Below are 14,661 nucleotides of genomic sequence, written 5' to 3' on the forward strand. Positions count from 1 at the left end.
AGCATTACAAATGGCTGACATTTGAATGCTCCCTATATTTGAGGAATGGATCTGTGTGTGATAAATGTATTAACTCATTTAATCCTTACAGTAACCCTGTGGAGGTGGGCACTGTATTGTTTGCATGTTATAGATGATGAAACTGATGCAGAGAGAATGAATCACTTGCAGGGCGTACAGGGAGAGGCAGTTCAAGAGCTCCCATTCTTACCCCGCTGCAGTACAATTTTATTAACTCTCTGGAATAGCAGATATGACTGAAAACAGACATGTGCCTCAAGCACTTCTCTCTGCCTCCACACTTCTCTCCCAGTCATTTTAGCACATTGCTGTCTGTATCTCTTCGGATGCTTACTCAGTATAACAAAAATGAATGAACAAAAAATAAAATCAAATGAAACAGGAAATAGAATCCCAACACAGAGCACACTAGATAGCTGCTGCCTCACACGTGTTAATATCCACAGTGGGAAGGGAAGCTATGGAATCTCCGTGCCCTGAAAAGGTCTTTCTAAATATGAAGAGTGTTTAAACACGATTAAAAAAACCAAACTGTGATTCCAAAGTCTTCCAACACTCAACACTGTCACTGAAAACAAACCCTTTTGACGAGGTCTCTTAGAAATGGATGGCTATCTTTCCCTCCAAGAACTGCATTAACAACTTTATCTAAGTGAAAGCTCCAGAATCATATACTCCTAGGACCTAGTGATCAAGCCACTCACAGATTTTTCCCTTGACACTCCTCACAGGGTGAATCTCAGTTGTAACATTTGGTAATATGAAGGAATTCTGTTCCGAAGAGCACTTCTCTCCTAACGGAGTGCTGTTTATTTCGTAGTCCTACTAGTTAAGAAAGTTAAGGCTATCAACCAGATTTATTGCCATCAAATAAACGAGATTAATCAATAAACAACAGTTTTCTTAAAACTTCCCCTCCTATCTAGCCAACTAATCCCAGAATTTGCATTAACTAGATACCCAGGTGTCTAAAAACTTAGGAGGCAGCTTACCTTAATAAATGATGTTCTGATAATAGTAACTAACATTGATAATGGAACTTTACAACAGTACATTTTTGCATTTATTATCTAATTTGATCCCCAAACAACTTATTTTATGCCCATTTTATAGCTATTTTATGCCCAGTTGTCTAATAAATGGCATAGCCGTGAATCTAACACAATTTAGTGCTTCTGACACTTTTCCACCAAAATATTCTTAGAGGATTATCAAATAAACTCTAGGTAGGATCTGAGAAGCAGGTGAGAACATGGCAACTGAGACACTGCTTTGAAGATACTTGTTTTATCTGAAAAGTAAACAAGTTTTGCTTGTATTTGAAGCCACGTTTATTTAATACATAAAATGATTTAAAGGGTGCTTGGGTGGCTCAGTTGGCGAAGCGTCCGACTTCAGCTCAGGTCATGACCTCACAGTTCGTGAGTTGGAGCCCCCACGTCGGGCTCTGTGCTGACAGCTCAGAGCCTGGAGCCTGCTTCACATCCCATGTCTCCCTCTCTCTATCCCTCCTCCGCCACTCTCAAAAATAAATAGACGTTAAAAAAAATTATTTAATCCCTCTGTCCTCCATTTGGTATAGAACTGAAATGCACTGGTTTGGCACATCACTGAGCACTCCAGAGATGCACACATAATCTCTGAGAAACACCAATTCAATACAGCACCTCCTGTAATGGCCAGAAGACCGACAGCAGCTTCCCACCTTAAAGGATTAAGGTTAAGTAAGACTCGCTGTGCGCCCTCTTACTCTCTCACCTCAAGGGAAGCCGGGTCTGGTGCGTTCTTCACTGCTTCATAAAGCTCTGCACCATCTTGCAGAGCACAGACTTGCTGTCTTGTTAATGCACGTAATGGTACACATCGTTTTGTTATATTTTCTAGGAATAAAGCATCACTAATTAGCTGACCCACAAATTTTTAAGAACACTGAAAATTGGAGAAATAAGCAAAAAGTACCCAAAGAAGGGAGGCTAAAAAGCAAAACACAATTTATCTGCCACAAGTTTTCTAGGAAAATGTGAAATTAGTGTACTCACGCCTGGTTTAAAAAATTGTCACACAGAGAGTTTAGAGTCAAATTTGTAAATTAAGTAAATGATTTCATGACTCATTTAATCATGAAAACAGCATGAGCTGGTGAATCAAAAATGAACAGTTCAATTTTTCCACAGATTTATATAGAAAATGAAGTTGAAAATCATGAAAAAATGCAGAACATAAAATTTTCAGCCATAAAAATAGATAAAAAAACAAATCATCATGTCCTTTATGTAAAAAATATTATGATATATTAAAATTGATGCCAGGGAAACAAGATCTAGCTCCAGATGTAATAACATGACAACCAACAACCACAACAACAAAAATGCAAAAGTTATATAAAGTAGATAAGGACAATGAAGAAAGAAAATGATGAATAGTTTAGGGAAAATAATTGTTTTTTGAGTGTTTATCTTTCTTGTGTATTCAATATATATGGCATATAACAATGTGTAAATTTAAGGCTTATGTGTTGTTTTGATGTAATTATATAGTTAATATGATTGCCATTGTATTGATATTTACCACAGTACAGTAGTACAATATTGTCTATATTCATTATACTGTGCATTGGATCACCACAGCTTATTTACTGCTCATTGTTAAGTTTTATCCTTAAACACCATCAATTTTACCCTCCTACCCCCTCATTCCCTGGTAACCACCATTTTACTATAGTTTTGTAAGTCTGACTTTGTTATATTCCACATATAAGCGGTAGCATACAGTATTTGTCTGAGGTAAAAGAATTTGGCAGTTTCTTCCCTTGTTGCTATTGTTTCTCTAGGGCCAAAAAAGGGGCACTATAAATATTTTGGTACTGAAGCTTAAGAGGAAGTTTACTTAAGACTACTGAAAAGTGAGGGGCGCCCGGGTGGCCCAGTCAGTTAAGCTTCTGACTTTGGCTCAGGTCATGATCTCACGGTTTGTGGGTTCAAGCTCTGTGTCAGGCTCTGTGCTGACAGCTCAGAGCCTGGAGTCTGCTTCAGATTCTGTGTCTCCCTCTCTCTATCCCTCCCCTGCTCATGCTCTATCTCTCTCTGCTTCTCAAAAATAAATAAATGTTAAAAATTTTTTTTGTAACAAAAACAAGACTTCTGAAAAGGGCTGTGGTTATATAATGTTTTATTGCCTAAGACAATTACAAGTATCTAAAAGCTCAGTGTGTTGAATAATGAGGTGATAATTTGGGGTCAGTTCAATGTTTATCTGTATATCTAGGTAATACTTTTATTTTTATTTTTTAAGTTTATTTATTATTTGAGAGAGTGTACACACACACAAGCATGCAGGGGAGGGGCAGACAGAAAGGGAGAGAGAGAATCCCAAGCAAGGTCCATGGTGTCAGCGTAGAGCCCCTCATGGGGCTTGAAGCCACAAACTGTGATATCATGACCTGAGCCAAAACCAAGAGTTTGACGCTTAACTGACTGAACCACCCAGGTGCCCCTATGTAGTATTTTTTTAAAAAACTTAAAAAGTCAGATCTAGAATAGGAAAAAGAAGTCTATTACTCAAAGACAATTCACCCAATTACAAAAGTTAAATCAGAGAAGTCTCTAAAACGTCTAATTAAAAGAAAACAAAACTTGTCCTATTTAAAACAACTTATAGTATACAACCCATCTTACCGTCATGCTTTTCAAATTCTGCTTGAATTTTATTGAATAAGACTTCTAGTTTCTTTTGTTGGGCCTCTGCATATTTTGTCGCCTCCCTTTCTTCCTCTCTTTCACTGCGAAATATGCATAATCCAGATGGAGTCTTCTCCATCCACTGTAATGATGTGTGAAACAAAAGTACATGGTAGGAAGGGATCATTCAAATTAATTGTCCCCCCAAAAAGAAATACATAGTGAACGCCAAAAATGTACCATACCTGTATGGGGTATGTTCTTTGAATAACTACATCAACACAACCAACGTTTCCTCCATCACTAAAAAGTGATGACAAGGGGAGAGGGAAAGGTCTAGGATCAGGAAAGAATCCAAGTTTGGCATACCAGCAAGCAGGCCGAGTACTATTCGCAGATATCTGGACAAATTAATGGACAAATCAACTTCTAAGTTTATATCCAACTCTATTTCAGATTTTATAACATTTTCATTAATTCTTCCATTCATTCAAACATATTCACTTTTAAAAGTCCCATGAAGAAAAGACAGTACAAAAATTATACAAAAGTGAAAACACTTTCAAAATATAGTCTCTCAAAAAATTGTTTATGCTGTTATAGTCTTAATGTAAATATTAGTATTAGAAAATTAATAAAAGAGACTCCAAATTAAACATGATGGATTAAAATGTACTTATTTACCTAGGTTCCCTCAAAAATCCTACAAGGATAAAGAGAACTGGAGACAGGAGGACAATGGATGAGACACTGGCAAAATTTTGGAAGCTAAAAGCCTACTGGACACCTGGTGGTAAGTAACGAAGCAGCCCGAGAAATGTTAATAAAAATAGCAAACATTCATAAAACACTTATCATGGTGCCTGGATAGTGTTAAGTACCTTATGTCTATTAACAGTTAATCCTTACAACAATCCTTACTCCCATTCCATACCCCTGCTTCATTCTTATTCCCATTTTACAGATGACAAAACTGAAGTATAACCTGCCCAACATTACTCAGCTGGCAAACTTGTATGGAGCCAATATGGAAGAAAATAATTTAGGGAAATCACTTAGAATTTGGAGGCAACAGGTACCTCTGGAGGAAGAAGCGTGAGGTGCAGCCGAAAACAGAAAGAATGGTTGAGATTTTGTATAAAGATAGTTAAGACCTCAGATTTCATTTCCTAACCCGAGCAGCCCGGTGACTGTCCTTCTCTCACACCAAGAAGAACCCAGGACAATTTACTTTCTCGACAAGCTGAATTATACATATCCTGGGCTCTGGAACACAAGGCAGAGACAGCTGGGGTGAGGGTGAGATTCTATACTGAAAACAAAAAATGCAATGAAAATCCTTATGCTGAAAATGAGTCTACTGGTTTTCTTATTCTGTTCAGCTCTCAGACCAGTGACTGATATTTGAGGGTCTCCTAATGAAAACACAAGTCCTGTCTTATCACGCTACAAGTTGACAAAGCCCACCTCACACAGAGCTTCTGATCAGCTCATTAGTGCCCCACTCTTGAAGAGGAAAGAACAGCTAACAATTACCAGTTGAAGGAATTCTCCAACATGAGACCCAAACAAACAAAAGACATTATAGGGGAAAAAAAATGCAGTGAGCAGAAAAAACTAAGATAAAACACAATATTAATAGCTTGAGAAACATGAGATGTTGGATCTATGAAACAAGAATGGGATGTAATAAAAAAAGAAACATTCAGGGAATAATGAAGGGCTCTTGAAAATGGAAAATTATGCCAATAGGCACAAATTCACTTTAGGGATTAGAAAATTAGAACTAGAAAGTAGGAGGAACAAAGACAATAAAATAGAATATAGGAGAAAAGATGAGAAAAATCAGAAGACCAATCAGAGAGGCCTACTGCCCAAATATTAGTTCAGGAAAATTGGTAAGGGAAAAATGGAGGAGGAAGAAATTATCAAAGAACTACTTCAAGAAAATTTCCTAGAACTCAATGATTGTACCCAAATGATGATTTTAAAAGACAGGCCAATACCAAAGTACCTTACTGTGAAATTTCCAGATACTGCAGACAAATGATCTTCAAACAGATCTTAGAAACAGATAATATAGTGAAGGACTGAGAGTAAGAATAGCACAGAACTGAGCAGAAACTATACCAGAAGCAAGAAGATAATAGAGAAAATGTCTTCAAAATTCTGAAGAAGCTATTTCCAATTCAAATTCTATATTCAGTCATCTTACAATAAGATCAAAGAAAAAGCTACATGCTCCCTCTGTGAAGAAGTCTGTGGGGGTTGGTTATGTGCCCTCAGAGCTAGAGAATAAATCCATATAGATGTGAAATCCAGAAAACAGGGCTTCCAACACAGAAAGAGGTAAAATAATTTCCAGGATGGTAACAGGTCAGCATACATAGAAGATAACCACTTCAGAATGAAAGAGTGTAAAGAGGTCCCAGAGGTCTCCAAGAAAAAGAAATGGAATTGATAAAGGTATTGTAACAGACTGATATGGTTTTTAATTATGTCTCTTGTATGGGCATGAGTTGGTGATAAGGACACAAAATTAAAAATACACACATGCACACACAACAGCAAGACAGTTAACTCCAGGAAAGCAGTAGGTTGTATAGAAAATGTAGTTAGTATATTACATGCTGGGCTGTAAAAATATTTTTCAGTCATTATAAACAGTGAATAGAGACTTCACTCCTCAACCTCAGAGCAGGAAGCTAATAGTTAATGTCTAAACAGAAGGAGAAAAGATGACATCACAATATAAAGAAAAGAAAGTGCCAAAGGGATTCAAAGTTGTTGCCTTTGGGGAGCACTGAATGGAGGTTAGGCAGGATGGCATCAATGACTGCTTCGTGGGGGGGGGGTTGGGGGTGGTGGTGGTCATAAGCCTTATGTTATATGAGTTTTGAAATTATGCACATGCACTGATTTGATATAAAAACACTGAAAGCCACTGCAACTTTGATATCCTAAACAGAAGCCTGTTTCAGCTTGATTTCTAAAAGCAACACAATGACAAAGTATCTCTTTACCTTAAAAATGTTTAAGTCACTTATAAAATGACTTCCAGAATACAACAGAAGTAAACTATTTATAAGATTATCTCATAAGTGAATCTGTGCAATATTAGTAATTTCTCATATCAGTATTGTAGACTATTCAATATGACAAAGTCCTATTGTGTAGGCTAAAGTTTACATGGAGATGAAAGATATGGTTTGTGTTTTTTTTTTTTTTTTTTAAAGTTTACTTATTTTGAGAGAGAGTGAGAGTGAGTGTGTGCAGGGGAGGGGCAAAGAGAGAGAGAGGGAGAGACAGAATCCCAAACAGGCTCCAAGTTGTGAGCACAGAGCCCAATGTGGGTCTCAAAGCCACAAACTGAGATCGTGACTTGAGTGGAAACCAAGAGTCGGATGCTTAACTGACTGAGCCAACCCGGTGCTCCAGAAGCGTACATTTTATTATTATATATTTAAGAATCACTGAAACCAAATTCTCTAATCACATTGGGATATAGGTCTAATGGAGTAATCAGGGTGGAAGCAGAGCAGTACTATGAGAACAAGACGGCACCAAGGGCTATAGGTACCCATAGCACAAAATCAAATCTGGTACGTATTTGTACCTATGGTACATATTTGTACATAGGTACATATTTGCTCCTGCATTATTTTAGCTTGAAAAATATCTCTGGATTTCCCAAAAACAGCACAAGAAAATTTAACAGTCTCAGAAATTTGCCACTTATATTAAGATTACCAGTACGTTTTCAAGAAATGGAGCATCTTTAACAGGCATAATTTTAAAATTTAGAATGTAAAACCTCCCTAGAATGTAACTGAATCAGTTACTGATTTTTACCAAGAGTGTGCATTAATTTAATTTACCTTTAACATAAGAGATTCTGGGGCTTCGAGTGGTGTGCAGGCATCGGAGGAGCCCACCAGTTCTGCTCCATGAATAATGATCTTATGACCCACGGTCAATCTGCCCTTCTTCACGAGAGCTAAGAGGGGAGGATCTAGCTGGGCCTTAATGGCATACCATCCATCTGTAAGTTCAACAATGCCCACATTTTTGGTGCCCACACCACTAGTTTTACTGCTGGAAGTTTCAGATAGATCTGTGCTTGATGAAATTGTTTCAGAAATGCAGAGAACAAGTGTTTTTGCAGCGGTATCATCCCTTTCCATGATCTTTTTTATAGCTGATCTTTTGCTTCTATCAATTTCCATATCATATCTAAAAATAAAAGTAAAAATGAATATTTTAGGAATTTTGAGTCTAGATTTTTATTTTTAAAAAGTCACCGAATAATGGAGAATAAAAATTAAGTATCTTAACTGAAGAACTATTGAGACAGAATTTAAAATTTGACAGCCAGCAATACAGTAAGTTTTATACTGTTAAAATATGAATTAAATATTAAAATGTCCCAAATGCAAAAATGCTTTATTAGCAATCCCCAAATAAAGGATCAAATTAGTAATTCATATTCTTTTCATATGCCAAGAGTTTAAGGGGGAGGGGTGGGGGAAGAGGGAAGGGAGATGCATGAATGTGTGATTTCTCCTAAGGGGACTGGAGAGTGACAAGAGAACTACCGTGTACAAGTGAGAACAGCAGTGTGGGATGGCGACTGTCACTGACAAGCGATCATGTACCTCTATGACCTAGAAGTCACGGACTGCACAGAAGTCTGAACCTGATCACAGTATGTGATTGTGTAACATAATACATTATACTTGCCTGTATTTTAGTTGAAGCAACACCCATTCTGGGCTTAGGCATCTATTAGCAAATTCCTTAGGAAAGGCAAATTCCATAGCTGCCAGTTTCCATATAATCCATCTGTAGTGATTATAGACCCAAATTCTAGAAATGAGGTTTGGATCCACACCTGGGGTGTCACACAGAGCCCTGAACAAATAAAGGTAGAACAATATAAAAAAAAACAAAAAACAAAAAACCACATAAGATACTGAATTCAATAACCATGACTATTCTTTGCACAAATACTAACGCTAATGTACAAAATCATTCAATAAGTTTTTGAGTTAGTGTATAGTAAGTAATACAGTGTAGACAGTGATTTAACATGTATCAAAATATACTAGTAAAATTTACTTTGCATATTAGTCAATACAATAATTGCAACTGGAAATGAGACCCATAATTTAAAATAATTCTATTTTAGATCATTTTTCTTCAAAGAGATTGTTTTTAGAAATCATCTAAGAATATCCTTCTCTAGCCCAGGTGCTTTTTAAAGATCTTCCTCTCTCTGCTCAACTCTCTAACCCTTCTTCCTTTCTCATTCCCACTTTGAGTACTAGGGAAACAAGTAATGAAGAAAACTTCCAGAAGCTTCCACTCCCACACCAGCATCTGGAACCTTACACTTCACCATCTCCTGCCATTTGTATACTAACTCCCACCTTTTCTTGCCTAGTCAAGGACACTGATCCAAGAGATGATGCCTCCTCTCTCCCCGATAGGGAGATTTCTTTCTTTTCTACTGAACAATTTCCATCAGTTTAAAAAAAAAGTTTTTTTCTACCTTAAACACAACAAAACTAACACCCTTTGCTCCTCCTTCCTTCTCCAGATACTGCCTCTTTCAATTTACTCAATTATTTTCATTAAGACTAATAGTGACCTCTACATAGATAAATCCACGGTCAATTCTCAGTCCTCATCTTCCTTTACTTAGCAGTAACTGACACCTGGTCATTCTTGATTCCCTGAAGCTCTGTCCTCACTTGGCTTGCAACACACCACAGTCTTTGGCATTTATTTCTAACTTTCGGGTTGCTCTTTCTCGGTCTTTCTTTTATGGCTTTAAAGTTCCATCTATATGCTGACAACTATGAAATTGATGTCTTTTGCTCATACTTCGCCTATAAACTCCAGACTTTCATATCCAACTACCTACTCAACATCTCCACTTGGATGTCTACTAATATCCCAAGCTTCAAATGTCCCAACTGGATACCCCACTTCTTTTCCATCTTTGGTCTTCTCAATTCTCAGGACATGAAAACTGCACCCTTCCAGCTTCCGGTGCTAAAATCTTTGGAGCTATTTTTCCTTTGTTTCTCTCACTTTCCTCATCCAATCCGTGAGCAAATCCTGATGGTGCCACCTTCAAAACATACCCAGAATCCAGCTGCTTTCCACCAACTCCACTGCTACCTCCTTCACCCAAGTAGCCACGTCTCACCTGGATCACCTCAATAGTTTCCTAAGTGGTCTGTCTGTTTCCAGCATTGTCCTTCCCTAATCTAATTAATCTAATCCCCACAAACAGCCAGAGTCATCCTTTCAAAATTAAAGCAGATCATGTCACCCCTCTGCTTTAAACATTCTTATGATTTACTCAGGGCAAAAAAGGTTACTCAGAGTTAAAGCCAAGATTTTTACCAAGGTTTATAAGGCCCCATCTCTCTATTTCATCTGTTACTACTCCTCTCCTGCCCATTCTACTCCAGCTACACTCACTTTCCTCCTGTTCCTCAAATAAGCAGATCTTGCTTACAGCCAACGATGCTTTCCTCACATGGTCTTATGCTCATTCCCTTGACCTCCTTCAGGACACTGATTAAATGTCTGAGACTCAGTGAAGCCTCTTAACTACTTAGCCTATTTTATTTTTATTAAAAAAAAGTTTCTGTTTCATTTTATTTTATTCTTAGAGAGTGAAAGAGTGCATGAATGGGGAGGCATAGGGAGGGAGAGGGAGAGAGAGAAAATGAATCTTAAATAATCTCCACGCACAGTGCAGAGCCTGACATGGGGCTCAATCCCATGACTCTGGGATCAGGACCTAAGCCAAAATCAAAGGTCAGACACTCAACTGACTGAGCCACCCATGCGCCTCTTAGCCTATTCTAAAATTACACCTTTCTTCACCTGATTCTCTCTATACCCTTTCCAGCTTTATCTTCATAGTATTCATCACCTCCTAATATACTACACAATTTACTTATTTCTTTTTAAAATTTTCTCTCCCCACTCCAGATCCCTCTACTATAATGTAGAACTTATTAGGGCAGAGATTTTGTTTTCTTTTATTATTCTGAATACCCAGAAGAGTTATCTGGTACATAGTAGGTCCTCGATAAATATTTGTTGGATGACCAAAAAAGACAACTTGAGCTCCAACAGTCAATGTTATGAACCATGTTCTTCTGATTACAGGGTAATTACTCTTAACCACTATACTATGTAGCTTCCTTAATACAAGAAAATAATATAACTATTTATTATACTTTTCCAACTAGAATCGATAACAGATATCTATGGGAGATAAGAGCAAGATGTAAATAAAATTCCTGTCTTAATATACTCCAAAAACATAACAAAAGTTTAAGGAAAAAATGTTTTACCACTTTACGCAAACTATATATTTCAGAAAGATATACAGAGATTAAAAAAAAAAAATAAGAGCATTAGAGAAAGGATTCTCATCTCTTGCCATTGGCATGGTAAGGCATCCTTGATAGCATAAATTGTAAATCATCTTTGTATAAACATTAGAAACATAAGAGGTTACGTAGTTTTTAAATTGCTGATGTTGGGGCGCCTGGGTGGCTTAGTCGGTTAAACATCCAACTTTGGCTCAGGTCGTGATCTCACAGTTCGTGGGTTCGAGCCCCGTGTCAGGCTTTGTGCTGACAGCATAGAGCCTGGAGCCTGCTTTGAATTCCATGTCTCCCTCTCTCTCTGCCCACCCCCCTCCCCAACTCACACTCTTTCTCTCCCAAAAATAAATAAACATTAAAAAAAGTATTTAAATTATTGATGTTTTAGGGCAGTAAAATTTACCAGTTACTGGTATTACTGATACTTGAGCATCTCTGCTTAACTTCTAGTATTTATATTTTGTATTTGTTAAAATACACAATGAAAGAGAATATGATGTGTGTGCGTGTGTGCATGCGTGTGTGTGTGTGTCTGTCTATGGTAAGGCTCATTCAAACTTAACTTTTCTTATCAGTCTTTATTTTATAAATGCATATGAAAAATGTCCCAATTTAAGAAAAACCAATTCATTAAATCCTAAGGACAAACCATAAGTCACTTTTCAAAATATTACAACAGAATGTCAGTTGAACCACAATGTACTTAAAATAATTCACTGAATACAAATTTGACTTCTAGCCAACTTGTTAAGTTTGAGAGAGGTAAGGGAAAAAAAGAGGTATGGTGGAATACAGAAAAGTTAACACAATCTCTTTTTGCATAGAGTACCTATAAAATTCTTCTTTTCCAGCTTTTCCATCATTGGAGGGTATGAGCCATCCACCATCAGCCAACTGTATTCCCTCTTTAGCCCACTGGACTTCCTTCCCAAAATAATCCTGAGTCTGAAACTGAAAAGACTCTGCATTTTTGCTGTTGATTTTTACACAATGTTTGGAAACGCCATACATATATAACTGCACAAGATAAATGATAGAAACATTTGATAATGAATGAAAAACAAAAAAAACAAGTTTCATAGAATAAAAACAATTATAGGAAACTAAAATCGAATTTACCAAAGTTTTTCATTTAAATATTACAATATTCACCATCAAAATACTGAACTTAGTTACTAAGAGCTAAACATTTTAATGTAATATAAACAACTCCTATATTCAAGAGTCTCCCATAACTTTTTCATTCCCCTTGTGTATATGCCTCCTGCTACAGCTGCCACAGGAGGTCATTCTGGATATAAAAAAGTAACTTAATATTTTATAAAACCTCTTAAGTAAAAAAATTCAGAAGGAAAAAGACAGTGAAAAGTTTAAGTATTTTTGGGCATCTGACCTCAGGAGGTCAGATTTGTATCCAGGCCTGGCCTCCATTCACCCAGCATGTCTCAGCCCAAAGTATCTCTTCCTTTGTATGGACTTGACTCTGGAGTCACACTCCTTGCTTTGAACTGTAGCTGGTGGAAGAGAGCTTCCTAGGTAAGTGACTCTGGGGGCACCTGCTGAACCCTGTGCTTCAGCCTCTCCTCTGCAAATGATGGACAAAAGTAACAGTAGCTCTCCTTTAGACACTTGGGAAGATTAAGGGAGATGTAACCAACGCAGGCCCAGTGATTAGGAGAGTGGCTAGCGCATAAAAACTACTCGATAAATATTACTTTTTAATATTATCAATGTTATATTCACCTCTCCATTGCCTAAAATTGTAAGTAGATAGCACTGGCTTAGTAAGAATCCTCTTTTAAAAATCCCAATAGCTCGGGGCACCTGGGTGGCTCAGTCGGTTAAGTGTCCGACTTCAGCTCAGGTCATGATCTCATGGCTCCTGAGTTCAAGCCCCACGTCGGGCTCTGTGCTGACAGCTCAGTGCCTGGAGACTGCTTCGGAGTCTGTGTCTCCCTCTGTCTCTGCCCCTTTGCTGCTTGCACTCTGTCTCTCTTTCTTCCTCAAAAATAAACATTAAAAAAAAAATTTTTAAATGTCAATAGCTCTTAATAGGTTCAAGGCTATGGGTTATTCACACTTTAAATTTGAAGAGGGAAGAGAAACAGCAATTTTGGAGCACAGATCACTTTAGTGGGATAAGGCAGCAGAGAGGGAGGCTGCCACTGTAGGCAGATTAGGAAACAAAATGATTTCATTTATCCATTCCCGCATTCATTTGTTCCTTCTTTGAACAAAACAGTTTGGAGATACTAGTTAATAACATGAAGTTATACTTGACTATAAAAGTTAGCAGCATTGCAGACAGAAGCGTACCTGTTTATGAGAACACGCAGAGGGAACTCGGCCTTCTACGGCTACTCTCAGAGAGATTCTAGGCACAGTGGATGTTTTTGCAAGATACAGACTACCTGGCTGTGGAAAAATATGCTGCTTTTGTTTCTCTTTAATTCGCATATCCTGTATATCTCTGGCATTCTGAAGACTTGCAATTAAATCTATTAAAGAACAAATTCGCAAAAAATAAGCTTAAATATAAAATCTAAAAAGCACAGCCTTTGTTTTACAAAGTCGTATGCATCAATTTCCTCTAATTTTAAATCTTCAGGGATAAGCAAAGTTTCATCTTGTAAACAATAGATTATTTTTATTTCAAATTTGGAAGAAACTTAAAGCCTGTTAAATATATGTATTCCACTATTAGCAGTCTTAGATCATGTGTCTAATTGCTTTTTTAGTAAGAAAGCCCACAAGTGGACTTAGGAAGAATCTAAAGCATTAAAAAGGTCCTGAAATTATTATAATCACCAGAAAAGGGGTCAGATTCTCCAGGCATTATTAAAATCTGAGAAACATCTAACTGGAAGGCAAAAATATGTCAACACAAATTTTCATACAATACCTAAAGGTTCTTTTTCGCACTTCGTGAATACCATAGTTGCTGCTTGACTAGAGTTATTTTTGTTAAGCTGATGAATTTCACTGTTATTAATATTATTTTTACCATCACCAGAACTATGTTCATCTATGTTTTTTGGTTTTTGTTTGTTTTCTTCCACATGAGTATTCTTGCTAATGTGCTGTTCATCTTGGTGAAAATGTGATTTAGTTTTAAAAGGTGGGACAAAGACTTTCACTGGTTTGCTTGGAGTAATCGAATGTCCCCTTTTTTCATTTCTTGCGGCCGGAACTGTACAAAATGGCTGCCCTGAAATGGATACATTGCTTGAAGATTTTTCTAAAGCCAGGTGTTCATAAAAATGAGATTTAGACAAAAATTTTTGACCAGGCGCAGTGAAATTTGGATTCTGTATTTCTTGCCGTTTCTTAGTTGTGCTACAATGAGGAAAAAGTATTTGATTATTTGCCAATAAATGTACACACATGGAAAGATTTTAGAATATATACATATATATACGTATTTTTTTGTAAACCTCAACTGCCATATGGCAATCTTATTCTGGCAACTGTTTTGCATTTCATCATGGTTGCCATCCAAAACCATACCACACTTTTCAAGTCTGTAACTATTTTTTCACACACTGACT

At 37.1% G+C, this 14,661-nt stretch overlaps 1 protein-coding gene across 1 annotated transcript in view; it reads right to left on the reverse strand.

Moving 5' to 3' along the window:
- Positions 1-14,661, reverse strand: part of BRCA2 (BRCA2 DNA repair associated) — a 60,784-nt gene that overhangs the window by 15,929 nt on the left and 30,194 nt on the right. The window contains exons 14-21 of the mRNA XM_086713988.1: positions 14,016-14,449; positions 13,430-13,611; positions 11,943-12,130; positions 8,439-8,609; positions 7,577-7,931; positions 3,944-4,099; positions 3,696-3,840; positions 1,780-1,901 (exon numbers count right to left, since the gene is read on the reverse strand). Coding sequence (XP_086570114.1) covers positions 1,780-1,901; positions 3,696-3,840; positions 3,944-4,099; positions 7,577-7,931; positions 8,439-8,609; positions 11,943-12,130; positions 13,430-13,611; positions 14,016-14,449 — 1,753 coding nt within the window. The remainder of the gene's footprint in view (positions 1-1,779; positions 1,902-3,695; positions 3,841-3,943; positions 4,100-7,576; positions 7,932-8,438; positions 8,610-11,942; positions 12,131-13,429; positions 13,612-14,015; positions 14,450-14,661) is intronic.

Source organism: Puma concolor, chromosome A1 (genome assembly GCF_028749965.1).
Source record: "Puma concolor isolate L17-30 chromosome A1, mPumCon1.1.hap2, whole genome shotgun sequence".
Classification (NCBI taxonomy): domain Eukaryota; kingdom Metazoa; phylum Chordata; class Mammalia; order Carnivora; family Felidae; genus Puma; species Puma concolor.